General features: G+C 44.3%; 1 protein-coding gene across 2 annotated transcripts in view; it reads right to left on the reverse strand.

Moving 5' to 3' along the window:
• The window catches only part of SCFD2 (sec1 family domain containing 2), a 358,054-nt gene that overhangs the window by 12,345 nt on the left and 318,002 nt on the right, over positions 1–27,707 (reverse strand). For both annotated transcript variants that reach the window (XM_032497377.1, XM_032497373.1), the window contains exons 6-7: positions 26,097–26,242; positions 14,074–14,208 (exon numbers count right to left, since the gene is read on the reverse strand). In XM_032497377.1, the coding sequence (XP_032353268.1) occupies positions 14,074–14,208; positions 26,097–26,242 (281 nt within the window). The remainder of the gene's footprint in view (positions 1–14,073; positions 14,209–26,096; positions 26,243–27,707) is intronic.

Genomic DNA, 27,707 nt, shown 5'->3' on the forward strand with positions numbered 1-27,707 from the left:
GCTGGAGACCCAGCCAGGACAGAGCAGCAGGTAGTCCTCACAGGAACGATGCCTCGGGGCTACTGAAGCCAGAGGCGGGAGGCTTGACTCCAGCAGGGAGAAGGGAGACAAAGGTGGTGAGTGTGTGTCTTGTTCACACCCACTAGCACACACGCCACCTCTGGGCCAAGGGACAGTCCCCAGAAGCAGCAGGCTGGGGCAGGAGGGAGGAAGCCCCTTCTCTTACCCAAGCTCCAACTCCTCTCTCAGCTGGATTCTTCTGACTTCCTTGCTTAAATACATCCACTTTTCAGTGTCTTATTTTAAAAACACTTAAAAAGGTAATGCACGAAGTGTTTCTGGTTATATGTTTCTCCTTGTCTTCTAGAGAGGAAACTCAGAGTGGGGAGGGAGGGAGAGGAAAGAAAGGCAGAAAGAAAGTAGGAATGATAGGTCTACATTTTTTCAAAGTAGGTGGAGGTGAATACTGGGAAAAGTTACAAAACTCTTTGATCTTTAGAAAAAGACTGGACTTCTCAGCCACCATCAGCTTTCTGCCTGGTAGGCAGCTCCCTCCCGTGACTGCATTGTTGACTGCTCTCTTCCAATCCATGTCCTACACACCCATGGCAGCCCTGCTTTTGTCCCACCGTTCCCCTGGAACTGTGCCTGCTGCAGTCACCAATGGCCATCGCATGTAGAGTCAGTGGACAATCCTTGTCTTCATTTAACTGGACACTTCTGTGGCATCTGTCAGTTGATGGCACCCTTCTTGGCTACCACAAAATCACTCTCAGTTGTTCCCTTCACCTTCCCAGTGGTCTCTTCTCAATTTCTTCATAGGTTCCTTTTCTTGGTCTGCCCTTTAAATGTCAGCGCTACTTAGGGCTCCATCTTTGGCCCCTTGCTCTTCTCATTCAAGGACCTCGTCTACTCTTATGTCTTCAATAATCTTTTATATACTGCCCAAATCTATGTCTTTAGCACTTCTGTTGAGTTCCTGTGGCCATCTCCACCTGGATGGCTCCTGGGATCCCTAAACTCAACAGATTTCAAATTTGATGCACGATCTCCCCGCTAAGTCTACTCCTTCTCTTGACTGTCTAACAGTATCACCACTCACAGTCACCGGAGTCAGACTCCTGAGAGTCATCTGAGACTCTGTGGTCTCTTCCATCTCCCAGATCAAGTCCTGTTAATTCTCCCCCTGTTCTGGTCAGCTCTCATTCCTTTCTCACTAGATTATTGTTATAGCCTTCTAATTTGTCTCCCTGCCCCTGGTCTGGCCATCCCCCGTCCATTCTCCTCATTCCTGCCTAAGTAAGCTTTCTGAAGTGCAAATATTAACTATTGAATATAGTGAGCACTATACTAAATCTTTTTGTGCGTTCATTATCTTATCCGATTCTCAAAAATCCTTCAGAGGCAAACGCAATATTTGGTGTATTTTGCAGATGGAGAGATTTAAGGTTATACATGTGACTAAATCGGGGAGCTAGGGGCCAGCCTCCAGAGGCCACCTTCTTAAACACTCCACAACTCCATCATATGCCCACATTCTCTCTGGAATGAAAATAAATTCAAAATCCTCAATTCAGTATATAAAGCTCTTCTAACATGGCTTTGTTTTTTGCCCCTATTTGCATCTCCTCCATACACACCATTTGCTGGAGTCACTCACAATGACTTTAGCCAACATAAACGCATGGCATTTTTTTTTAACATTTTGTTAAACAAACAACACTGTACTGAACATTTGCACTGAAAAGTGCATTTATCACAAATGTTCAGTTTAGTTTCTTTCCGGAAACTAAACAAATCCATGGGACCAGTACCCAGATGAAGAAACAAACAGAAAGCCAGCACCCTGGTATCCATCTTAGGCCCCCTCGTGTCAGTACCTCACCAAGGGTAACTACCATCTTGACTTCTAGCACTTAACATGGCACTCTGCTTTTTTTGCTCAACAATACACCCTGGAGATTTCTGCATATTAGTGGGAAAGATCTGTCGCCCATAGGCATTGGTTGGGACCATTCCAGTGGGTTTTGGCCTCTGGTTACTAAACAGTTTTAGTGTCATCTGCATCATACTACTTTCTGTGGTGTGTACAGTTTCCTCTGTGTGAAGTACCCTCACCTCTCCTTCTTTACTTCCTTCCTTCTTTCTCTCTTTAAAAGGCATCCATTCCTCTAAAGTTTTCTCCCTAACCACCTCTCAACTTTTGACCTATGACTTGAATCTGACAGATACCTCTGCCTTGGCCTTGTCAAACTGGACTGAGACCTTGACATAGCTGCCTGTCTCTTCTTCTGGACTGTAAGCTACTGGAGGGTAGGGACTAATCATATTTGTCTTGGCATTTTGGGCTCCGAGCATAGAGCAAGATCATGGTCAACTTTGAACAAATGCTGCATGAATAAAATGAATGGATGAATGAATGACTGAGGTCCATAGGTTAACTGGAGATATCTTTCTTTTCTTAGATGTCTTTTAGACACTCACTCTGCTTTATGCGTGTTTTCCCCAGACTGGGTAACTAACCCAAGGTTCCTTCCAACCCTACAAACAATTGTTTCTCACTTAATCCTGGGACAGAAATACAACTTGCTCCAGAAATTCAAGTGGTACAGTATGTTCCCAAAGACATATGCTTTCCATAAGAGAGCCTGGACCCTGAAGTACACTGCGAGAATCTTGGAAGGATGAATTGAAAGATGAAAAGGAAAAAAGAAATGAACAGCAACAACAAAGAATAATACCCTTGAGCCAAGAAGCTGAGAGAATGTTGATTTTGGTACAAATTAACAGGTCCCATTAATGCACGTTGCTGTTGCTATTTTGGTTTCTGTTTAGATTTATGTTTTGATACCAGATTTCCTTTTAGAATGTGTCAAGTCGGCAGGCTATTGGGAAGTGGCATCTCTTCAGTCTTTTCCATCCGAATAACACATTCCTTCTAATCAGCCACACTCGGCTGAGTCCCATTTGTATGTGAGTTCACGGTGTAAGGCACTTTGAAGAGGAAAGATTTAAGCATCATGACTGCCATCACAAACACATAGATTAATGAAGCAAGTCAGACTCACTGCTCTTTCTTTCATTTGCTAAACCTTCGCCGGCTGTGATTTTAAGACATCAGTTCTGGGCAGAGAAGACAGTCTCTCCCTACCATCCACCCCAGCCTTTGAAGCAGAGGCTGCCGACACCTTCTCTGCAGCTGTGGGCCCCAGAGCGCCCTTTGATGTCCTGATTGGTTTCTACCAGAAGGGTTTCCTCTGTTCCCAGTTTCTCTGGAGTTTACTAGGCATTCCTGGAATCCTCTGTTTCTCTTTGTATGTGACTCGCTTGTCCCCAGCACAGACAAGGGTCAGGTCCCCTGTTCTCCAAAGATGGGCAAGGCCTCGTAGGAGGGAGTAAACTTAACAGGAGCATGGCCCCCAGGGCACTGGGAACAGCCATGCTGACTTTGAAGACGGCTTGGTAATGGCTTGTCCTCCAATGGGATTTTTCTGTTTTTGTTTTTGTTTTTGTTTTTTTATTGTGATGAATTTATTCTCAAAGTATTTACATGTTTGCAGTTAAGTATTAGCATCCTGCCCAGAAATAACTCCTCAAAAGGCCACTCCAGCTCTGCCACCCACCACTTCACATCTAGCACTGCTTCTTACTCATTTAACCATCCGGTCTGCAAAGGTTTGCTGAGCAGCTAGTACGTGCTAAGACACTGCTCAAGGCACCAGGGACTCAGCAGGGGATGAGCCAGAGAGGAATCCTTGCTGTGGCAGAGTTTATATTTTAGTTAGAGAGAATGACAAAATACGTAAGTAAATTGGTAAGTGAGGAGGGTGGGGAGTGCTGTGGAGGAAAATAAGGCAGGAGGTGGGGAAAGCATTACTTTGCACACTCCTCAGACTCTGTGAATTAGGCAGGCGCTCTGTGTGACAGACAGAGACAGTGAGGCTTACAGAGGTGACTTATCTAATGTCTTCCAGTAAGTAAGCTGCAGGGCTGAGACAAATCCAAGTCTGCCTCACGGCAGAGTGGGGTGCATTCCACACACCCTCAGTTATAAACAGACTCTTCGAACTGAAAGCATTTTTACTAGCTTTCATCTCTTAAAACGCTGCACTTTTAGTTCTTTAGCAACATTAGCCGATTACCAGGTTCCTCCTGGGACTTATTTGATCACATGGCAAAGGTTTCCATGCTGCCAGGGCCACTCTGTCCTTTAGCTTGACCTCCCTGCCAAGTTTGGTGCAGTGGATGGTTTCCCTTTTCCAGAAACTTCTCTCCCGACCCTCTCTGCTTTCGAAGCCCTCTCAGTTTCTCTCCCTCCTCCTGGACTCTCCTCTTGCTCGACCAGCCCCATCATGTACGGTGTTCCCAACTGCTGGGGCCTCTTCTCCCTTCCTGCGTGGCCCTGTCCTGTCCACGATCCGTGCCTCACACACATCAGCAGCCCCAACTTGCTACTTTTGGCCCAGGCTCTGCTGAGCTGCAAAGCTGTCCTCACAGGCCCCTAAACTCTAAAATGCAAATTATCTTCCTCTCCATTTCCGCTTCCAAGTCAGAGACAATGGTAATACTGGCCATCAAGTCATCCCCTACTGGGCAAATGACGCTGGACAACACCCTTTCTTTGCTTCCACATCCCATCCGTGTGCAGGCCTGTGGGGTCCACCAGCACTGCACCCCTGCTCCCATTCCCTCTGCCTACCTGAGCCCTGACGCTCATCTTCTCACCTTCCCTCCCCAACCTGATGCCAGTCTGACCTTGTTCCCCCCATCACTGCTGCCAGGGTGATTTTTATAAAGTATATACTGCTTATATACTCCTAAAAAATATTTCATGGAACTTCATTGGTTTTGGTCAAACTCCAAACTCTAGCCCTTTTTAAAACTTTTTTCTGGGGGAGTAATTAGGTATTTATTTATTTGTGATAGAGGTACTGGGGATTGAACCCCCGATCTCATGCATGCTAAGCATGCACTCTACCACTCAGCTACACCCTCCCCCTTATCTCTCTGTCTTCATCTCTTCCACTTCTTACATGCCGCTCTTAGCTCCAGCCATTGGGAGCTACCTGGAATTCCTTCAATGCAGCCTGGCATTTCACCACTTTGTTCCTCACTCTTCTGGTCGGACACATTCAGCTCCTCTGACTCCCTGAATGAGCTCCCCGTTCTCTGTGCCTTCACACCCCGTCCAGACACCACTTAGCCCTTCGCTCTGCACTCCTCAATGTTCCCATCCGTCTCCCTAACAAACGGTAAGCTATTGATGTAAGCGATGCCGCGGCAGGTAGGATGTCTGGTTTGTCTCTTTATCTTCCTTATCCCCAACAGGGACTAGCACACAAAAGAGGCTCTCTGTAATTGCTCACAGGCAGACAAAGTTCGCTGCCTGCCAAAACTGAGTTTTTGTTTAATGATTCCTACCCAAATCCATCTCACTAGAACTTATGGGTCAGATTTAGCGAATGTTAGACAAAAATCAAGCCACAGTATGGAGCATAATTAAGAAAAGGAAAATATAAACAATGGTTATAAATAGTATTGCAAACAAATTCCAAGACTTGTGCCGATTTAATCAACCGACACCAAATGCTGAGACATTCTCCTCTTCTCAGAAGTGCCATTAAGTACAATGGACTGAAGCCAACAGTTCGTCTCTGAGTCTTGTTTTTCTTATGTAAACAATGTGGAGCTGGATGAGGTGACCTTCAGGCAGTCCAGCTCTCACAGTCCAAGAATCTGACATCAAACTGCACCTGAAGCTCATCACTTTTGCCCTTTATCCTCACAGCATCCTTCACCCCTGCTGTAGACGCGTCTGAGGTGTCTGTCCAGCCCACACGTGAACAGTCTCCTCCATATGCATGGTCATGGGATAGGCTCCCGCAGCCGTGTGGTTACAGTGTGATCCTGCCCCTCAAGCTCAACTGAATAGTCCTGGAATGGGCCTCGACCCAGGCTGGGCCGACTCGAGACCCTTCCTAGGAATCAAGATTTGACCTAAGACAGATGAGGCCCAGCCAGAGCTGAGCTCTTAAGAAGCATCAAAAGCTATGGCAGAGCTCCCCAGCCACTCACTCAACTCACATTTGCTGAGTACCCTCTGATGCTGGGACTTCTCAGTGTCTTCTGCAGGCCACAGCAAGTCTCAAAGGCCTGCCTGCTTTCCAGTTCTTGGTCCCAATTCTCCCTGATGCTCACTGCATTGCTGCCCTTGGGTTCCTGGAGACACCCTTGGTCCTCACAATGAGGACCTTCTTTGATTCAGTTAGTACAACACGTTGGCAGCTTAGCTGCCACCGGAAGTGTTTCAACTACTTTCCCCTCACCACTTCCAGCTCCGCAGGGCTTGCCTGGCGGCTGTTCCTTCTCTCCTTGTGGGCCTTTTTCCACTGCTAAGGCGGCGGAGTGCTCACGTGAACTCCAGTGAAGGGCCCAGAGGCAAGCACTGGGTCTTCTTTGAGTCTTTTTTCATAAATCTTTTATTTTTTTCCCATTAAGCCTGAATTTATAAGAAATGGGACCACCACAACGAAAAGTTCAAAACCGCTCATAAAAGGACGTAAAAGGGCCTTGTGCAATTTCAGGAGATAAAACCCACTCTCCTCAGGCCGATTCCAGTGGAGAAAACATCTTGACAAATTATGTCCTTTAGTCAAAACAAGCTGGAGTCCAAACACATGGAGTAGATATAAAATGTATTATTTTTAGGAGACTGAAATCCAAACCACAAATTCCAGAAACGCATTTTCAAAGTGCTGCCTATTAGACATGCTAGTTTTAAATTAAATTAACGTTGTAGTGAGTCCGGTAAGGTATGGTTCGATTTATTTATTAGATCATTATCGAGCTTTTCTTGAAGGAGATCAAGGGGGCCCACGCACAAGCATTTGAAGAGAAGGCTGTTTTAAAAATGTCAGGTTCGACCAGAACTGTTTCTCTCCAGTTTGTTATCCCCCATCCCCCAGGGCACAGCCTCCGGGTACTGCCCTTTGAAGCCGACAGCTTTAAGAGGCTGACCACAAGTCTGCCCTCTGGCTGAGGAGGGCATTTAGCTGACTCAAAACACTTTCTCGGAACCACAGGAAGAATGATCTCCCGGGAACCCTGCTCTCTGCCCCAGCCCGTCTGCTCTATCTAACGGGGCCAGATGGGGCCGGCTTGGGGGAGGAAAGTCCTGCCACTCAGTTTCTCATCATTCAGGAAGTTTTTTTTTTCCTTTTGAGATGATATTATTTAAAAAGATATGAGCACATAGCAGGCACGCCTTTAATTCTCAAAGCCTTTCTGGGCTCACTTACTTTGAAACCAGGTCAGAAGCATGAATGAATTTTCTGTCCTCTAGATGGGAGGGAAAACCCCTAGAATTAGCCAAACACTGTCCTCGCCGGGCTGGATAGTGAAACAGACATCTAGGTGGAGTGCAGACTGTATTTTTCCAAAAGTGGCCACATCAGTGTTTTCTGCTTCTTATCCTCTGGTTCCCTTTTAAATAGGAAGAGAGCATGTCCCTCCCCTTGAATCCAGGTGGGCGTCTGACTGCCTGGAACAACAGAGTACTGCGGGAGTGATGCTACGTGGCTTCTGAGCCTCCCACCTGCACTTTCTCTTAGGACACTTGTCCTTATAAGGCAGGCGCCATGCTGTGAGGAAGCTCAGGCCATGTGGAGAGGAACTGAGCCCTTTAACTCACAGGCTGGGCTGAGCTACCAGCAGAACATTAGCATCAACCTGCTGACCATGCAAGTGTGGCATCTTGAAGGAGAGGTCTTCTCTGCTGAGCTCTGCCCAGAGTGCAGATTCATGAACAAAATAAATGACCAATAATATTTCTGAGCCAGTGTTTGGACATGGTTTCTTATGTGCCAATTGACAGTCAGAACAGGTGGGGATGAAGGACTTCTCTGGAGACTCTGATTTATACAGGAAAGTGTGCTGAAATAACATTAAGAAAGTGATTTTAACAGGTTGCAGTCTCGGGGGTGGGGAGGGTATAGCTCAGTGGTAGAATGTGTGCTTAGCACGCACAAGGTCCTGAGTTCATTCCTCAGTATCTCCATTAAAATAAATAAATAAATAAAATAAACAAACAAATAAATAAATAAATAAATCAAACAAACTAATTACCTCCCACCCCTCCTAAAAAGCAGGTTGCAGCCTAACACAAATGAGGTTCTAACTTCAGTAAGGGCAAAATCCAACTGCCTTGACTTCCCTCTCACAGAGGATTTGTCTGATGCAGAGAATCTTGGACACACAGGCATCTTTGTTAACTTTCACTATCTCCAGAAATTTACATAAGTAAGATTGGTCTCTGTGAGCCCCTTCCGAGTGTCCGGAACGGAGGCCCCCAGGTTCCTGCAGCACTGAGGCTGTCTGAGGAGCAGCAGGAGACACCTGAGGAGCAGAGCACTTGCCCTCTCCCAGGACGTGGAGACCGAGCATCTAAAGCGCTCCTGGTGGAGTCGGCGGCCCAGGTTGCTTTGGACTTCGCCTCCGTGCCCTGGGTGGCCACGGTCTAGCCCAGCTGGCGTCTATTCCCTTGAACTATCTTGTCATGGCACATGCACAGAATTTCACCATCCCCTTACGGCTTGCCCCAGGAGGGACAGCCTGTGTCCCCTGAGACTGAGGAGGTCAAGGTCAGACTCACAGTGGAGAAGGAAAAGGGGGTCTGGAAAAACACAGCACAGTCTTAAAGATGTGGTTTCCCACGGGCACAGAATACACTCAGACCTCCAAGTCTCTTAGCAAGAGCCAGTCGGTGGTGAAATCAGAAATGCTTGTGACTTTCGGGGGAGGCGTCTGTTCTATTCTATGTCATTCACTTGTTCATTCAGCAGTTAATCTGTAGGCCCCAAAAGCCCAAGCAATAGTTTTGTACACAGATACAAAGATACTAAAGGTAGCTGTTTTCTCAAGAGCCACAGTCTGGCCAGGGTCACAAACTCATAGAAATACCAATAGCAAATACACATTTAGCACTTACTATAGGCCAAGCACTGTTCTGACTACTCTGTATGTATTAACTTATTTGGTTCTCAGAACAGCCCTATAAAGGAGGTAATATTATCATCGCCATTTTACAGATGAGGAAGCTTAGGCACAGAGAGGCTAAGCGACCTATCCATGGTCACACAGCTAGTAAGTGGTGGAGCTCGAGTTCTAACCCAGACCATCTGACTCTGGATGTTACCACTACTCTCCACTGCCTCCTAAAAACAAATCTAGGCAGTAGAATAAAGTGACTGCCGTTATTTCTGCATATAAAAATGGCTTTCTATAACAGTGTAAATCAACTATATTTCAATGAAAAAAATGGGGGAAATAGGTTTTTGAGAAGCAGAAAAAAAAAAAGAAAAAAGAAAAAGAATACACTTTCTTGCCTTATTGAAAAGGGGCCTCGCCGTCAATTTGCTTTACCTAATGGAATATTAGACAATTCGATAGCAATGGGGACCTAAATACATTTGTGAAATTGAGTTCGGTTTCTTGCATGCCTGCCATTCCCAATGAGAAGAACATGCCTCCAACAGCTGCTGGTCCAAGGAGAGTAAGATTTGAACACAACCCAAAACTTGGAGTCTAGAATCTGGATTTCAGCTGAGCCCAGCTGATGTAGCTGACTCAGATACCCTTTAGAAAGAAATAAATGTGTTTTTTTTTTAAATGGCCTTCTACTATTTACAAAACCAAAAGAAAAAGTGAGAGATGGGAAATAGAGAAGTCATCCCCATACCTCTCTGGGCCGTGCTCACCCTCCTACTTAACACTCTGTTAGGACGCTTCTCCTGACAACTTTTGAGTTCTCACCCTGCAAAACTAGCCCTTTTGCTTCTGTTCTGTTCTCTGGAGAGACAAAGAGTTGGAAGAAACAGATGTCCATGCCGTCTGTGGACAGAAGAGGCCACCAGGTTCCACTGACAGAGGCAGGGACAGCTTTGTGTCCCTGGACCCAGCAGTGCTGGGCGGTGGGTGGGAGTAGGGGTGCCCTGCTTCTCCGGCATAACATAATGAAACAAAGATGGGCTTTGCCTTGCTTAGTAGCTGCTGGAAAAGAGGGTCAGGGACTCCTTTGAGGGTCACTGGAGTTGACTGGTCCAGCTGCTGCCCTCTATCCCTCATAAAGTTGTCAAAATGGAGCTTTCAGCTCAAGGGCAGTAAGTTGGAAGGAGGAAGCACTGACTGAAGCCTGCTGCCCTCTGGATGGGTGCCCCAACAGGGCTGCTGTGACTCCCTCCCAACCTTCAGCGAGCGCCTGCTGTAGGCCCATGCAGGTGCCACGCGCTGAGGATTCAAGAAAGAATACGACCTGGATCAGCCCTCCGTTCTCATAGCTATCACTTTCATATCCTTTTGATTGACGCCTACAGCAAGACATTTATTTAAATCACAAGTGTGCAGGTAGGTATGACTCAGTTATTTTGTTTCACATCATTAGATGCAAGGCTTCACCTTGCTTGCATGTTCTATTCTTCATCGTTAAAAAGTGCTGATTAGACTGCAATGAATTGAGATCTTTATCCACTGATGTGCAGTGGCTCAAGCTGTCCGGTTAGAAAACACTAATCTAATATTGGGAGAAAGATACCCAACGTGTGTAATGATGCAACAAAATACGTGCAGCCACAGAAGTGTGCACAGAAGGTATTGGAGCCCTGACGACGGCCCTGGGGCCAGGAAAATCCTCTCCCACGTTCTTCCTATTGCTGTCGTGTGGCATCCGCAGCATGTCCTGCAGGGGCGTCCGCTGGTCTGTTTCTCAGCACATCTCTTGCTGGCTTCTCAGTCTGCCCTCACCCCCTGCACAGACCATAGATCTTGCCCGTGGTGACTGAGCCAACGTCATCTGTGAAACCACCTGCGAGTCCAGACAGGACAGGGACAAACTAGCAGCTCAGCGCCCTTTCCTGCTGTAGAACTCTCCCCTTTGAACGACGGTACCCCAAGCACAGAAGGAGCCCACATTGACTCCTTTATTTTATGAGGCTCTATCTGTTTGTTCCTCTCAGGCTCAGCACCAGTGGGCTTTTTTTTTTTTTGGAGGGAGAGGAAACTAGGTTTATTTATTTATTTAAATGTAGGTTCTGAGGATTGATCCCAGGACCTCCTGCATGCTAAGCACGCTCTCTACCGCTGAGCTGTATCCTCCCCGGTCACCAGTGGGTCTTGAATGAGACATGGGGGAAGCCAGTCCCAGGGGCAAAGAGCAAGGCAGCCAGTGGCAGGAAAGTAATGGCTATGGCTGCTGATACAGAGGGAGGATGCAGTGTGTAGGGGCAACTCAACGCTAAGCACACATTTCTTCTCCTAGGGCTGCACTGCACTGACTCCTGGGGCCAAGTCCCAGAGAAGCAGATGGGGTACCAGTGGATGACCCCTGGGAGAGCTCCCTCACATGGGCTGTCTTGGTGACCAGTCCAGGCATGGAGTTTATTGAGGAGTTGCAATAGATACCGGATAGGGAAAGTGTCTGTGCCAATGAGTCATCGTGAAGAAAATAATTAATGACACAGGAAGATTCAACTTCCAAGAAAAGACCTGCAAGCATCCTTGAAGCCAAGAAATGTGGTGATTAAGAGCATAGGCTTTAGAATAAGACTGACGGGGGGCCAAATCCTGGCGTCCCATTTCCCGTGTGCTCTTTGGAAGATGCCTGAGAACAGAAGGAAGCATGACCCAATCCCTGCCTTCTGGAAGTCCGTATCTACTGCTTCGCCTTTCTGGGCCTCAGAGTCCTCATGGGTAGAGGAGGGATAATGACAGGGGTGTTGTGAGGTCTGAACATGAGAATGGCTGATCCCAAGGAACAGCTGACGACGGGTTAGCTTTAAAATTTGGGTAGTGAGAAGCATGGGAAATCAGGACCGGGGAGACTGTAAATGGCTGTACATCTCTTCTTTCCATCAGCCTGAAAGCAAAGTAGAAGATACCCTCTCCTGATGGTTTCAACCTCATCTCGGAGATGTAGCTCTGGGAAATCATGGTTAGCTCCTCAAAGCCCTCCTGTCCTCTTTATGTTTATCCCAATTTTGTTCAAACCATGAACACGGCGGCCAGAGAGAAGTACCTTTCCTTGCTGAGTTCTATGGAATGGTGGGAAGGGCCAGCCACGGAGGCCCATGTAGAAACAGAACAAAACAGCTCTCCCTGGGGGTCCTGGGGGTGGGGAGGGCTCTAGGTCAGCCCACCGAGACCCTCCCGCCCCCAGCAGACAGATGAGACACCCCTGGCAACTGAGAGCAGAGGCCCGGCAGCTGGGTGTCTAGGAGTAGGTCTTGACAGCTGCTGGGAGAACACACATTCCTTTTTCTTAAATCTGTTACATGGAAAAACATCCCTCTGCAATCAGTCTCCAGGTGCAGAAGCCTTAACTCCAGGGGTTTGAGTGGAGAGAAACAGCCATCCAGTGCTGGTCTAGGACAGTTCCAAACATCTTCCCAGGCAAAGCCTGCCTACGATAGTGAAGCTTCTGGCCATAGGAAGAGCTTCAGAAAACACTCTGCAGAGTTTAAAAGGGTAATTTAAAAACGTGATGTCTCACAGTTCATGAATCAGTGATGGAAAATACAAACAGACAGTCCACCCACCACAGACATTCTATATCAGCCTCAGGAGAGCTGCAAAGTCCATCAGCATACTAACGGCACTGTGAAATCCTGCAGCAAAGAATCTGCGGTTAATTTTCTGTTTAACCCAGTGTTCCCCAAACATACTTGTTCACGGAACCCTTTTGCCAGAAAAAAGTTCTTTCTGTGGAACATCACTGGCCAAAGAGTGAGTCAGGGCCTCCTCTCATTGACACCATGCCTCCCTGCAAATGAGAAACTCCTGCCGTGAGCAGATGCATGTGCTCTTGGCCCGACCATGGAGGCAGCAGCCTGACTGGGAGAGGACTCAATGGGCCGTCCTCAGACCTGACTGACCAGGGCCGGAAAGTTCACACTTGTTATTTTAGTCTCTCTTCAAGGTTAAGGCCAAGCTAATGAATGAAGGAATAGGGTGCCTGGGTGGAGAAGGTCAGAGACCATGTCTAGCCTGGAAGCTTCTATATGAACTGGCCACCATGAAGGGCTGCTGGACCATCCTGGGCTTACATTTAACACAGGAGCCCCTGAACACTTTTGAGACAGTGATCTGTGTGCATTAGTTAAAAAAAATAGAGAGGGAAAATGCACTAGCCATGCGTTCCATCAGAAGCTGATTATAATTGGGAGTAGCAGGAAGGAGAACTGGTGTCCATTCCAGCCACTTACTGGTTGGTTTACAGTCTGATTGCCTTCTGTCCTCTGGCTTTTGGAATGGACCGGTTTTCCTGGCACATGCATTTATTGAACTCTGAAAGTCCAGATCTTCCATGTAGATTAATTCATGATTTCAAAGAGGCTTTGAAGCTGGCAAAACATTCTGTTATTTCCAAGAGTTATTACAACTGAAATCCTGGCATAGACAAAGAGGTCAGACTGTAATCTTGTTTAGCTCTTTTAAATTTAGAAACTTTACAGTGGGTTAAAAATAGATCACATTTGTGTACTTTTCCTCCTTTCATCTCCGCTGCAAAAGCTGTTCAGTAATTTTGACCTACCCTCAATATTAGCCAGAGAAATTCTCGTGCTTGTCCCCCAGGAGTCTGCTAAGCCAAAATAAAAGTAATTTTCAAGTGGATTTGGGGGTGATGCTAGTTATATGACTGAACAAAGTTCTTCCTTATCCCACATAATGAGTTCTAGAATTAAAAGCACAGGACTATCACCAAGATCTGTAAATGGGATGTGGATTCCCACTGAGTGAAACTGTGGGACATGAGAGAAGTATTTGATAGGCTAACCTGGAGGCCTGTGTCCTGACCTATTGATCAGAAAAGATCAGAAGGCTTAGGTCAAGAGAAGCTGTATGAGGCTGGAAGCTCAGGCTGCTTATAAATGAAAGTTAAATAAAGACTGCGCCCAATCTCAGAAGAGCCAAATACCAGACGTTATCTTCTGGGGTCCTCGCCAGGGCAAAGCGGGTGCCAGCATTTACATGCCTAGCAAGGAGAGCATTATGCTCAGGATTGCCTCGTCGTGGTTACTTTACCTTCATGAACATGCTAAATCCAGTCTTCAGGAGATCAGTGAGGCCTGAAGACATGTGTTCAATATCAACTGGATCTGGCCTCTCGGGATTAAATATTTCCTCCACAACCTGCTTCAGCAATGGCTTGTAGGATGCCTGGAAAGACAAAATATTGTGCTGTAAGTAAGAGGGTTTGTTGCTTTGTCTGGAGAGAGGATGGCTTTATCTGAACCAAATGAAGCAAAACAAGTTTATTTTGATACTGAGCAATGGCTTTGATTTTGTGTGTGTGAAAGGACAATGTAACAACATGGTTTTTTGGGGGTAAATTTTTACCCCATTACACTAGCATTATTTTTTTTTCTCACATTCCCTTCCACAAGCAAATACCTCTTACCAGAGCTGTATAATCATAGTCTGACTAACTTTTCAATGCAAATTTAAAGTGACAATTTTATGCCTGAAGTATATGGAAAAGCAAAGCACTGTCATCTGATATAGACATGAAGATGGTCTTCAGTGTTTCTAGTATTTCCTAAACATTCTTGGAATTATGCTCTCTCCGCTAGGCTCCTGAATGCTTTCTTTCAATGTATTGTCAATCTCCAAGCCCCAAGCAATCCCTCCTTCTTTTAGAGAGGTCAACTCCAAGTACAAACTTGGCCAGAAAAAGAAGCCAAGATGCCAGAAAGGAATCTGACCAAGGTCAGGGCTTAGAGAAAGCTGGCCACATGGTACTATCAGAATTTTAGTAAAATTAAGTTGATGTGAATTTGCAACAATGGTAGTTTGGTAAAGGGGCTAAATCTATCCACGGTTGGGTACTATTTGGAGGTGGCTGCCTCTGACCAATGTATATTTTAAGCAGGTTCCCCCCACCTCTTTCCTTGGGTCTCCTTACTACCATGTCTTAGTCATCTTTTATTCCTATTTTCCCTTTATTCCAACTTTCTTACTTAAACTATTTTAGGAATAAAGCAGGGTATAAACCATCAAAATCATAAACAATCCTTTAGCTAGAAGGTAACTGGTGCATTGATCATGGAAAAGATGCTGGAAGAAATAGCAAGTGTTGATTTGAGGGTGCAGCTCTCCTCTGTTTATTCATCAAATCAACCACTGTGTGCCAGAGATCTCATAGGTAAACACTCATAAAATGGAAAGTACTGGGCAGAGACACCAATAACAAAGAAATTAAAATAAACAAAAACAAAAACTATGAGTCAACTTTCCTCATAATAAAGCTGTAATGCCAAGATAGATTTGTAGATTTATCACACAGGCAAAAATCCAGAGGTTTGAAAAGACACTCTTTTGATGAGGCCTTGGGGAAACAGACATGCTCCAATACTGCTGGTGGGAGTATAAATTGTTACAACCAGTGTGGAGAGGAGTTGGGCAATACCTATCAAAATTACAAATGCATCTGATCTATTTTACACACACACACACACACACACACACACACACACACACACACAGGAATACTACTCAGTCATAAAAAAGAATAAAATAAAGCCATTTGCAGTAACATGGATGGACTTGGAGATTGTCGTACTATGTGAAGTAAGCCAGAAAGAGAAAGAAAAATACCATATGATATCACTTATATGTGGAATCTAAAATAAATAAACAAATAAAAGAATACAAATGAATTTATTTACAAAACAGAGACAGACTCACAGACATAGAAAACAAACTTGTGGTTACGGGGTATGGGGAAGGGGGCGTTGGAGGGATAAAGTGGGAGTTTGGAGTTTATAGATACTATTATATATAAAATAGATAAACAACTAGGACCTACTTTATAGCACAGGGGACTATATTCAATACCTTGTAATAGCCTATAATGAAAAAGAATATGAAAAGGAATATATATATATATATATGTATATATGTATATATGTATATGTAAATCACTATGCTGTATACCAGAAATTAACACATTGTAAATTGACTATTATTCAATTAAAAAACAAAAACAAAAACAAAATAAAACACATACATCTGACCTAGCAATTCCAAATCTAGGAATTTATCCTATAAATATGCTCATATATGCAAATGAGATCCATTAAGGGCTGTTTATAACAGCAAAGATTGAAAACAACTCATGTGCCCATCAGTAGGGGGGCAGTTTAATCAATGGGATGCATGCAAAGAGGGAAGTTCTGTGCTGATATAGCAAAAAGCAAGGTGATGAGGCCTGCTGTGTATGATGGGCTGGCATTTGTGTAACATGTGCCGGAGGGTATAAGAAAGTTTGCATTTGCTGAAACATGCAAAAAATAAACTCTGCTGTGATATACAGAGACCACTGTGAGCAGTGATCATGGAGTGGGGGATTGGACAAGGGACAAAGGTGGGAGGAAGCCCTTTCATTGTATTGCTTTTTTAAAAAGCACAGTTAAACCACCACTACACGTGCATACAGCAAGAATGATCTTTTTTTTCTTACATTAAAAATTAATAAATCATTTATGCATGGAATAGACTATAGTGAAGCCAAACTAGATTAGGGCTAACTTTAGGTTATGGGAGTAGGGGACATTGTTTTCTTCTTTTTCCAAAATTTAAAAAATGAATAGGTATGCCTCTGGAATCATAAAATAATCCAAAAATATTTTCAATGTTAAAAAAAGGGTCATGGAATGGCCTCTGAACTCTACAGATCCTCTTTTTTTTTTTTTTTTTTGTAAGTGGTGCTACTGGGGATTGAACCCAGAACCCAGGACCTCTTCTATCATTTCAGCCGTTCTGGACATTTAATCTCTTAAACTTTAATCTCTTTAAAATGCTCCCCATTGAGAAGTCCTTTGGCTAATACTCTGTTGTCTTACCAGCATTATCATCAAATAGTCATCAATTTCTTCCTTAGGAAGAGAATCCAACTTTTGGCCAGGCACATGATCAGTTAGCTGAAAGACTCCATTCTCCAGGCTTCCTTGCTACTGGGTATGAAAGTTCTGCGCCATGAGACATGAATAAAAGGGGAGTGGGACTTTCAGAAGTCTCCTTTTTTTAAAAGTGGGACTTTTTAAAGTCTCCTTTTTCCTCCCCTTTCTCTGTTCTGCTGCCTGGAACATGGAAGTGATGGCTGGAGCTCCAGCAACCACTGTGGAAGACAGAGCCATTCCTTAGAGATGCTGGAGCAGAGAGTTGGAAGGAAGCCAGGTGGGTGATGACTGGTGGAGCCATCATAACCATAACATGAACAGACCTTTTCATGTTATGGTTACATTTATTTGTTTTATTCGTCTATATACAGTTAGGTAGAATAACTTCAAGCAGAACCACAGAGAAATACACATAGGCTGTCACATTTAAGAGAGGAAGGGAGTATACCGTCCAACCTACAGAAACAAAAAAGGCCGTTGCTCTCCATAGGATGCACGTTCAAAAGAAGGAAGAGTAGTGATGCTGAGAAGAGCCGGTCCTGTCATCCAGCAAAAACACTGTGCCCGGCACCTCCTTTGTGCCAGGCACAGTGTACCAGGGAGACAGGATGGCTCTTGGGGCTCCAGAAGCCCCCCACAGACTGGGAGGCAGGGGAAAGAAGGCAGTGTAGGGTGTTAGGAATTCCGCTCTCTCCCCTGCTCCACTTTCAGCTAAGCTCTGGAGAGTGACACTCCGGGGAGAAGATGCCCCTTGAGCTAGGGTTTCCCTGGGGACGGGGTGAGCAGAGATTTGTGAGCTCTATTCCGTTCATACTTTCTCTCCTGGGACTTTGTGATCCTTGTATGTTACTGGGCAATGTTGTCAATCTTTTTTATTCTTTTTTAAGGTATGTAGGTAACGTATTTAGAGTGAGAAAAGAAGCTACAATTTTAATACAGAAAAGTAGCAGATAACAAACACATCACATAATCCAGAAAAATCACAAAAATGTTTTTATTAACAAACTGCTTGACATACCTCTATAATACTCATTTCTCACATTTCTTGACTGCATTCTCTCCTGACATTTATATGACATTTTCATATGATTGTCTTCTCACATGATAGCAACTTTAAAACATCATTTTCTACAGAAAGATGAGATTTTTTTAAGTGCATTTTTTTCTTTTCTTTCTTTTCTTTTTTTCAGTATAGGCACTGGGAATTGAATCCAGGACCTCGTGCGTGCTAGGCATGTGCTCTACCACTGAGCTGTACCCACACCCCACCATTATTATGCTGTTGTCTCTAGACCCCAAACCCTCCCTCCTCTACTCAGTTCTGAGATGCTGGCCTGCAAAACATATTTGTGCTTTGCCATCTAGATCTGCTAGACTCCGCCAACAGGGGGCACGGGAAGGAGACTGGAGGCAGGAAAAGCAAGCAGGAACTTGCTCCTCCCTATTTATTTGCTGTCCTCCCCATCACTCCAGCAATGGCCCCTCACCACTTGAAGCTGTCCTGTCTCTGGATTTTTAAGACATACGACCCCATACACTACCTTTCTTGTTTAAGCTGGTTTCAGCTTTTTCCTTTTTCTATTTTCACTTGTAATCAAAAGCCCATTAAATGATAAAAGTATTATTAATTTAAAGAGATGTTGATAGGTTTTCCTACTTAAATATTATATTTAAAAAAAGACCTCTAGATTCTTCTTTAAAACAACTAGGCACAGCACAACTGAATAATAACGTCCATTTAAAGAGCACGATTTGGGAAAGACTTTCTCAGGTACAAAGCAGTCCTTGTCTTGTGACTTCTTAGCAGACGCATTTCTTAGTCTTCCCAATTAGGGTTTTAATCATGAGAACTTTTGGCTCCTTCCGCACTTAGGATTTTTTTCTGCCCCAGATCATGTCACTGAAATCTGAGTGGAATGAACTGCTTTGGCAGTAGCTTCTTAGATGAGGACCCGCTAACTGTCATGGAATTTTCTATTCAGCCAGAAGCTACCCACTTCTCAGCAAAGGACCATAGAAAGTGGTGATGGGGAGACAGATGTCTTCCCTGAGGGCCCTGCTCAAAGTTTTCTTCACATGTTAGAGAGGGCCAGAGGGGAGCGTACTCCTGTAGTTTGCCTCAACATAAGAGGGTTAGCTAGGGGGTGGGTAGAGCTCAGTGGTACGGCACATGCCTACATGCACGAGGTCCTGGTTTCAGTTCTCTGTACCCCCATTAACTGAAAAAGAAAAAAAAGGTTAACTAGAGTATTTTAATTTAATAACTGAATATTCACTGTCAGTTTACCTTTTAGCGGGGAAGGAGAGGAATTAAAAACAGACAGATTCATCCTTATTTCTCACTTGTGCCACATCCAGTGTGTGGTGGCAGCAGGGGGTCTCTGCCCTACACAGTCATTCAGACACCCAGGTTCCTGCTATTGAGAGGCTCCATCACTCCCCAGGGCACAGGAATCCCACACTAAAGCTTTTGCATCTCATCAGCAGAGGATGAAAGAGAGAGTGTATGGAGGATTTCCAGAGAGATTTTATGGGCTCGGCCTGAAAGTGATCTGTATCACTTCTGCCCATTGCTCATTGGCCAGAATTAGTCACAAGCCTACATCTACCTGCAAGGGAATTTGGAAAATGTGATCTAACTGCGCCAGGAGGAAAAGGAAATGGAGTTTGGGGAACATACGTAGCATTGTCTCTGCCACAGACACACCAGAAAGTCTGAATTGAAACACTAATGTAATTATTCCCTTAACAATGGGCAAGTTGCATGTTGTAGGCAAAGGATTATTAAACCTCTTTTTCCTTCTGCATAAGAATTTGACCTTTAGTTAACTTTCTAGCTCTGTTTCCCTGGAAACCTGATAAGGGAAGAATGTCAAACTCTAGCCAGGCAAGATTGCTTATGATAAAAATGACCCCTGCTTAGTCAATTGCATTAGGCTGGAATAACTATAAATAGTGGACAGAAAGCCAGGGCTTTGGGCTTCACTGAATACAATGACTCTTGTCTAATTGGCCATGTCTCTTGGAGGAATGCTGGAAGCTCTGTCTGTGGAGTTGTTCCAGAGAAATTGGCTCCTGTAGGTTATGAGGTTTTTAAGCGAGTGGAATCCTGCCCCCAGCCATCCCCTCATGTGAGTCTAGTCCCTCACTCCTCAGCTGTCACCTCAGACCAAACCGAATAGCTCCTAGGTAGCTGCATGACTGCTTCATGGATGCTCGCAAGGACTACTTCAAACAAGAAACACATCTGCTGCTCCCTGTAGTGAGCTATGTTCCTGTCCTGGGCAGACTGGTCCAAGTGGGGACTACGATCACACAGCTGACTTGCCCACAAGGCACAGAATGCTTGATGCCTAGGGCCCACAAGACTGTTAGGGACCCATGAAAATGTATTAATTTCTTTTAAAAATCACAAGAAAAAAAATGAACTCTTAGGTCAAAGATAATGTCTTGATATATAATGTTAATATATTTGTTTCTATACTGACGCAATTGTATGATATAATTATATATGTAATTGAATACATGTAAATATATATGAATATAAATACACATACGAATGTATAGTCAATAAATTTATTCAAATAAATATATTTATATATAGAATTTTAATTTTATGTATAATATTCAATAAATATTTATTTAAATATATATATATTTCTATTTGTACAGAAAGAGCTCTATGAAGGCAAAGTGCTTAAGGCCGTGAAAATCACAAGGTGGCCCTATATGACAGTCTCGTGAGGCTAGCCTGAACGTTTGGCAGAGTCTGATGAGACCACCATGGGTGTTACACACGAAATAGTTGAAGTTGCAAAAAAAACTGATCTTATAACTAGAAACGCTCTTTTTTTCTTTAAATGGCCAATATCTCTTTCAGAACAAGCTGGGCTTTTAAAAATAGTACAGTTGATCAAAATATGAAAAATAAAATACTTGTTTCTATGTCTCTGGTTACTCTTTTGAGGGCGAGATGATGAACGATTAGGTCTAGAAGACGTATTGACCTGATTCTAGCTCTTGAAGAAAGGTACCGAGTACAGCAACGGTTTCTGACATTACACATCAGGCAGAGACAATTTTGAGAAACTGGTCCGACCTCTCGACTGTGGCATACCTTAAAGATGGCTTAGGACATCAGTTTCCAAGAAACCTTGCGTAGCTGCCACAGCCACATCCTCATCAGTCAGTGCTGCCGACCTTGGCTTTGCTGGTTGGTGTTGGTGCCGCCAGGGACTCTCTCGGTCCTGCTACTGAAGGTGCTTCTTTCTTTTCTGCAGAACTGACTCTAAACAACCAACTTCTCAGGAAAACTCGACTTGTATAGAGGGTATTCACTTTATTTCAATCCAAGACTGTACAGAAAAACATTTGTTCTAAGCTGGTCTTGGCTTTGACTACTCTGTGGCTTATTTATTTTTATTTTTTGCTGCACCATGACTTTTTTCCTCCTTTCATCTGCTTAAAGAAAGTGGTTTGCTCTGCAGATTAAAAAGTGGTTCATTTGTCTATCTGTTCATCCATTCATCCATCCTTCAAATGAGAAGTGGATTACTCTTTAAAATTTTGAGTATAGTCCTTTCAACTTCAATATGAAGAAACCAAATCCCAAAGCTCTTAACCAACTTGCTATCATTCACACAGGCAGTTAGAAGTTAGACTACAGGACAGAGCCAAGTTTCCTGGCCCCCTATTTAGTCCTATCTTTTGCTGATTCTTTTGAAAAGGATGCTCGCAGGTGTGGGGTTAGGTAGATGGAATCAGGAGGAAGAACAGAGCTTAGCGCTTAGAAAAGAACAGCTGGTGGCCAGGGCTGGGGACTGCTGACAAAGAGACTGGGCCTACAGACTGTTCAGAGTGCCATATTTCACCGGGCACAAGATGAATCAAGCCTCCTTGGGCCCTGCTGGTTCTAAAGGCTCTTGTTCAGCATGCCAGAGGCACAGAAGACAGTACGCATCTGTGGAAAGTTTTCTCCAGTGCAGGGCAGCACTTTGAGACTTCTGCCAAAGCCAGCCATGCAAGAGCCCTACATTACTTTGTCAGAAAGGGCTCCTAAGCTTCTCGCCCTGAGACATCTGCCTAACACCCTCCCAATGCTGCAGCCGAGGGATGGGAGCACATCAAACACTGGCATCTAGGAAGGAGGTTAAGCCTCTCATTAAACTGGAACATTTGCAGTAAGAAACGAAAGCATAAGAAGACTTGCTGCACAGGCAAAAGTGGGGCTTAGGTTCCAGTCCTCAGAGTCTGTAGACAAACACGAGCTTTCCAAACCAATGGGTGTCGGCAGTAAACTCTGACCATATGCTGCAGCTAATAGGACCTTCAGCTTGAGAATGACTCCCTTTCTGTGTAGCCCATCTCCCAACAAAGGAAAAGACAGGATGCTACGGAAGAGGACAAAGGGAAGGCCTATTTCATCCTTTACTACAACTGTTGCAGCAAACGCCTACATAGTGCTGTCTATGCGTCAGCTCCTGTCCTTAGAGATTTATATGTATGGACTGACCTAATCATCAGAGCACTCTTATGAAGGAGCTACTATTAGGAGCTCCTTCTTACAGAAGAGGAACTAGGCACAGAGAGGTGAAGTAATTTGCCTAAGGTCACACAGTTAGTAAGGAGCAGAGCTGGGCTATGAACCCAAGTGCTGCTGTTAATCTATGTGCTAATATCCCTCTTACTAAGAATTAAGAATGTGAGAAATGCAATTCTGGATAAGACCCGCAGTCCAGGATCCATCCATCCATCCATCCATTCACCTACCTACCCACCCACCTACTGGATGGCAAGCACTGAGTGGAGCTCTGCATTTACCATGGTGAACAGACACAGAAGCTGTCTCCAGCTTTGGTGGTATGTTCTTCAAGTCAAGAGCTTCAGTGGCAGCCTCATGAACTCCATCACTCCTGCTCTCCTGACTGTGGGAGAGGTACTGGTTCCCTTGGAGGGCCAGGTGTATGGTAATGTTCCGGGCTCATTCCTAGAGATCTAGTCTAGATCCCATTCCTCCAGCTCTTCATGAAATTTTATATGTACTTAATTCCTTGTATGAAATCACGCTCTCCTTAAAATGTCAAGAGTGATGTCTGCTTTCAGCATCTGAGCTGTGACTGACACAGCCCTTCCTAAAGGGCTAAAGGATGAAGGTTAAATAAGAGGTGCCTCTAATGCTAGCAGAAGAAACAGGAGTGGCTCCGAGAGCCAACTCATTTGCTTTGGAGCAGGAGAGAGGTACCCTGGGAGGGACCCCAAGATCCAGAGGAGAGAGCCCTGATATGTAGCACTGGTCAGAGTTGGAACAGGAACCCCTGGCCAGACCAGGTCTATTGTCTTCCCAGGTTTCCCAGGGAGCCCAGGACATCCCAACTAGATTCTGTGTGGAAACAGCATGGAGCTAGAGAGAAAACACAATTTTTTCCTGGAGCTACTGGGCTGAGGACCAAATTAGGAGAAGGTTTGGACAGAAAGTTGCCCAGCCAAGGTCCATCTTCAAAGCTAGACATAGCTGGACTCTGTTTTGAGTCTGGACACTTGTCTTTTTCTATGTATACACATTTTTCTACCAACAAATCCTTCAATATATGATGAAGATATACGTAGTGCATTCAAGATGCATCCAACAAATATTTATCAAGCACCTACTATGTGCAAGATACCGCTCTAGGCACTGAGGATATGGCAGTGGACAAGCCAGCTCAAAATCCTTGTCCTCACGGGGCTTACAGCTGTGATTGAACACTTTAAATTCAAGAAATGCTGGAAAACCCAAACAGGTAAAAATCGTCCATAATACTATCAAAAACTCTTCCTCTGTATTTGTAAATATAGAGCAAGAAGCCAGAGTTCCTCCTTGTCCATCCAACCCTTCCTGTTCCTCACAAGGTAACCATTATAAATTTCTCCTAAAATTTTAAAGACTTATTAAATATACATACCCATATACTTTTATACTTACTATTGTTATTACTTTTAAATGGAGGTACTGGGGGTTAAACCTAGGACCTCATGCATGCAATCTGCCATTGAGCTATACCCACCTATACCCACCTCTCCTATTTTATTATTATTTTTTTTAAACAAAAAGCAGAATAACATTTTACAGAGTGATCTATAACATTTTTTCACCTAATAGGTCATGAACCTCTGTTTCAGTTTGAATTCTCCAAGCAGAGCCTGAGACAAGATTCAGATACTGTCCCTGCCAAACATATTTAAATCCCATCCATTTTCATGGTTGCACAGCATTTCACTGTCTGTATCATTACTTATTTAATCTCCCCAAGATACACATAAACTCCTTGCCTTGCTCCCACTTCCTCTTGCTGACATTTAGGATTTTCAGTGAACATGTTGACGTTACTGACTCATCGTAAGAAGGATATATGCAACAAGAGAAGGCTCATTTTCCAAAGGTGATGGTTGCAGGACGGCGTTCTGAGGTCTGGAGAAGTGACAGTGTTGGTGGCAGGGAGATCAAATCTAGGAAACTTATCATTGTCCTTACCATGCCCACGATTTATACCTAATTCTTGTTTATGTGAAGGTGGCCAAATCAATCTCCATGATGATCATAAAACTGAAAAGACCACATTACTGTAGTGGTTTATTTTCCCTTTGCCAATGATGTAGCCACTGGCTTCCTGACATCCTTTGGTCTAAATTTCATCATGTATCACCAGTTCTATCATGTCTTCTAGAAGTAGTCCATTCTGCAGTATTTAAGACTGGTAATTTTTTAAATGACAAAACTACAAATGATTATCTGAGCGATTTTATCTGTATTTTTATACTAGCGATGTTCTCAGATCATTGAACAAAGGATGGGAATTTATGTTACTAAGTTGAGTGCCAACTTCTAAGGCCTTCTGTATCTTGGTGAGTGACTTCAGATACCCATCAGCACCGTCAGTCAGTACTTCTGGAGCCTCCGTGAGAACCATGGTACAGCGCGGGAGGAGGGGTTGTGTTGGCAGCAGAGACCTGGCATCAAGCCCTGGCCACCTGTGTGCCTGTGGCAAGTCACTGTGGCCTTCCTGGGTCTCGGGATAATAATACCTCTCTGACTTGCTTGTGAGGATCAAAGGAAAAAACTAAATGTAGGAGTGCTCTTCAAGTATCAGCTGCTATACAAATTACCAGAGGAAAAATCTGGATTTTTGCTAGGCTGTAGTGGGAAACTTTAGTTCTTGTCTACACACCCACTTTAAAGAATCAGCACCCTGAAGCTGAACCCCTCACTGTGTCAGAGTCCACACTAATGGCTCATTCAACTCTCCAAAAAGCCTTAGCAAATAAAGTAAATTTTTTTTTTAATGGAGTTACTGGGGATTGAACCCAGGACCTCATGCATGCTAAGTATGTGCTCCGCCACAGAGCTATTACCCTCCCCACTGCAAACAGAGTGAATTTTACTGATGATTTCATGGGGGAGATGGAAGAGATTTCTTTACTCACTCCACAGTAAAACCTAGTGATCTTTCCTGTCAGAAGCATCTCTTCTTCCTTGAAAGCTCATCTTTGTCTACCAGGAACCTGAGTCCTATCTAACAGAGACTGCTAGCCTCAGTGGCTCCAGCCTTGATCACTCTTTCAGGCTTTCTTTGGTCCTTTCTGTGCCTCCTCCCACACAGTTTTTATAGAGAAATTATCCCTTCCATCTTGGATTCTCATACCATTTCCTACTCCTTGGTCAAACATCCTTCTAAGGTTCCCCTACTCTTCTTAGAAAGTGGTGGGGACATTCTAAATAGCAAATGTTTTTGCTGTCATAGACTTCTTTTTTCCTTGTCATAACATTATTAGGTCATTCTGTGAGTCTTAGATCCAGAAACTTGGGCATCATCTCTGACCAACCCCTCATCTGGCACTTAGAGACTTGCCTAAGGTTACAGAACAGGTCTGTACAGTTTTACAGCAGCGCTGACCCCCCAATCCAGTGCTCATCTCACTGCATCAAGCTTGTGGTGCAAAGAAATTGGGGTGCTTTTAGATTTAGGGGGACCCAGAGCTGAAGGGGACTTGGAGATCATCTTGAACAAATTCTTCATTGTAGAGAGGTTAAAATGGAAACTTTTCTTTTAGTCTCTGAGTCCTAAAAACACAACACAGATTAGATGGTTACTTTAAAACATATGTACTTGCCTGGTGGGTCTGATTTCCAGGAACATATACAGACTTAAACTGTTTCATGAGATTCCGAGCTCCAGCAATATCCCGAAGTGAAGTAAACAGTTCATCCACGGCACTTTTGGATTTGTGAAATGTCAGGTTAACTGAAGAGTCACAGCCTGAAACAATCCAGAGATATTTTCTTGGGTGAACAAATTTTTAAACTGAGTTTTAATCATGACAGGTTGAGCTCCATGTAACATACTTGGGGTTTTTTTTAACCCTTTTTCTACCTAGCTGTTCACCAACTGGGCTGTTTCAGTCACCCATGAGCAATGAAATGTATTGAGTGTAAATGCCTTTGACAGAAGTAGAACTCAGAATTGCCCGTGATTGCAGCCCCTGGCTTCAATTCCCTAGACTGCAGGTGTTTCACAAAAAGAAAGCTCCCCAGGGTCTACAATCCTCAGAACACAGCTTTGGGAAAATACGAGGAGACACAAAGGAAAATACAAGAGAGGACTGTGATGAACCGCTCTCACTTGAATCCCACCAACAGTTTCCATAAAACAGAACAGCAAGGATGAGAAAGATCACAGTGTTGCTCTAATGACAGAACTTGCTGGGATGGGCATCTGTCTAATGTGCTAACAAAGCATATGGTGTATTTCAAAAGGCAGCCATTCAAAGCTGGTAAAACACAAAGGGGACCTAATAAGGAGACTGTTCTCGGCAATGATTCCATTTCTTTTTGAAACTTAGAATAGATGGATTCATTCTCTCTCTTGTTAGAAGCTCATTCAGAAGACAAATGACCGTGGATAACTCAGAAGATCAAAAAATAGAGAAAGATTCAAGATGAGTATTTTTGACTAGTTGGAATATCGCAGATACATTGACGCATCAATCCTCATTATCACCCCAATGCCATAGGAGCTATTATCTTCTCCCTTCAAGGATGAGGGAGCTGAGGGACAGAGAGATTAAGTAACACTCCTGTCAACAGACACTGTCAATGCTTAGCCCATATGCGCTCAGTCACCTGGACCGAGTCACCCGCAGGTTTGGGGAACAGTTCTATGACCTCTGTCTGCTCCCTACCTCAAGGACCTGCATGTCTGTCTCTGTGTTCCTCTGTCCCGGCCTCTGTGTCTCTCTCCTCCTGCCATGGGGCTTTCTCTGGTTGGAAGGAAGCTTGGCCTTCATGCAGGGCAGGCTGGAAGTGCTGAGAAGTCAGCGCTCAGAAACAACATAGCTTTCTCATTGCTTTGGGGGACAAATCCGAATTATGGTCTCCATAGCCTTTTGGGGGGCAGTAAGACTGAGCCCCACGGACCCGCAAGATAACTCACAAATGCCCCCTCTGTTGGCTTTCCTTCCTTCCTGCCTCATTTCCCTACTCCCTGCCCATGCTGCCTGGAAGGCCCTTTCAAATATAGTCCCTGCACCCAAATCCTTGTCTCAGGACACCAGAGCTGCCAGGGTGACTTGAACACAGGCAGCCTGGACCCAGACACTGTATTCTTTTTTTTCAGAACAGCTTTATTGAGATGCAATTCATATATTATCCAATTAACCTACTTCAACTGTCCAACTCAGTAATTTTAATATATTCACACAGTTGTACAACCATCACCACTATAA

This window comes from Camelus ferus, chromosome 2, assembly GCF_009834535.1.
Source record: "Camelus ferus isolate YT-003-E chromosome 2, BCGSAC_Cfer_1.0, whole genome shotgun sequence".
NCBI lineage: Eukaryota > Metazoa > Chordata > Mammalia > Artiodactyla > Camelidae > Camelus > Camelus ferus.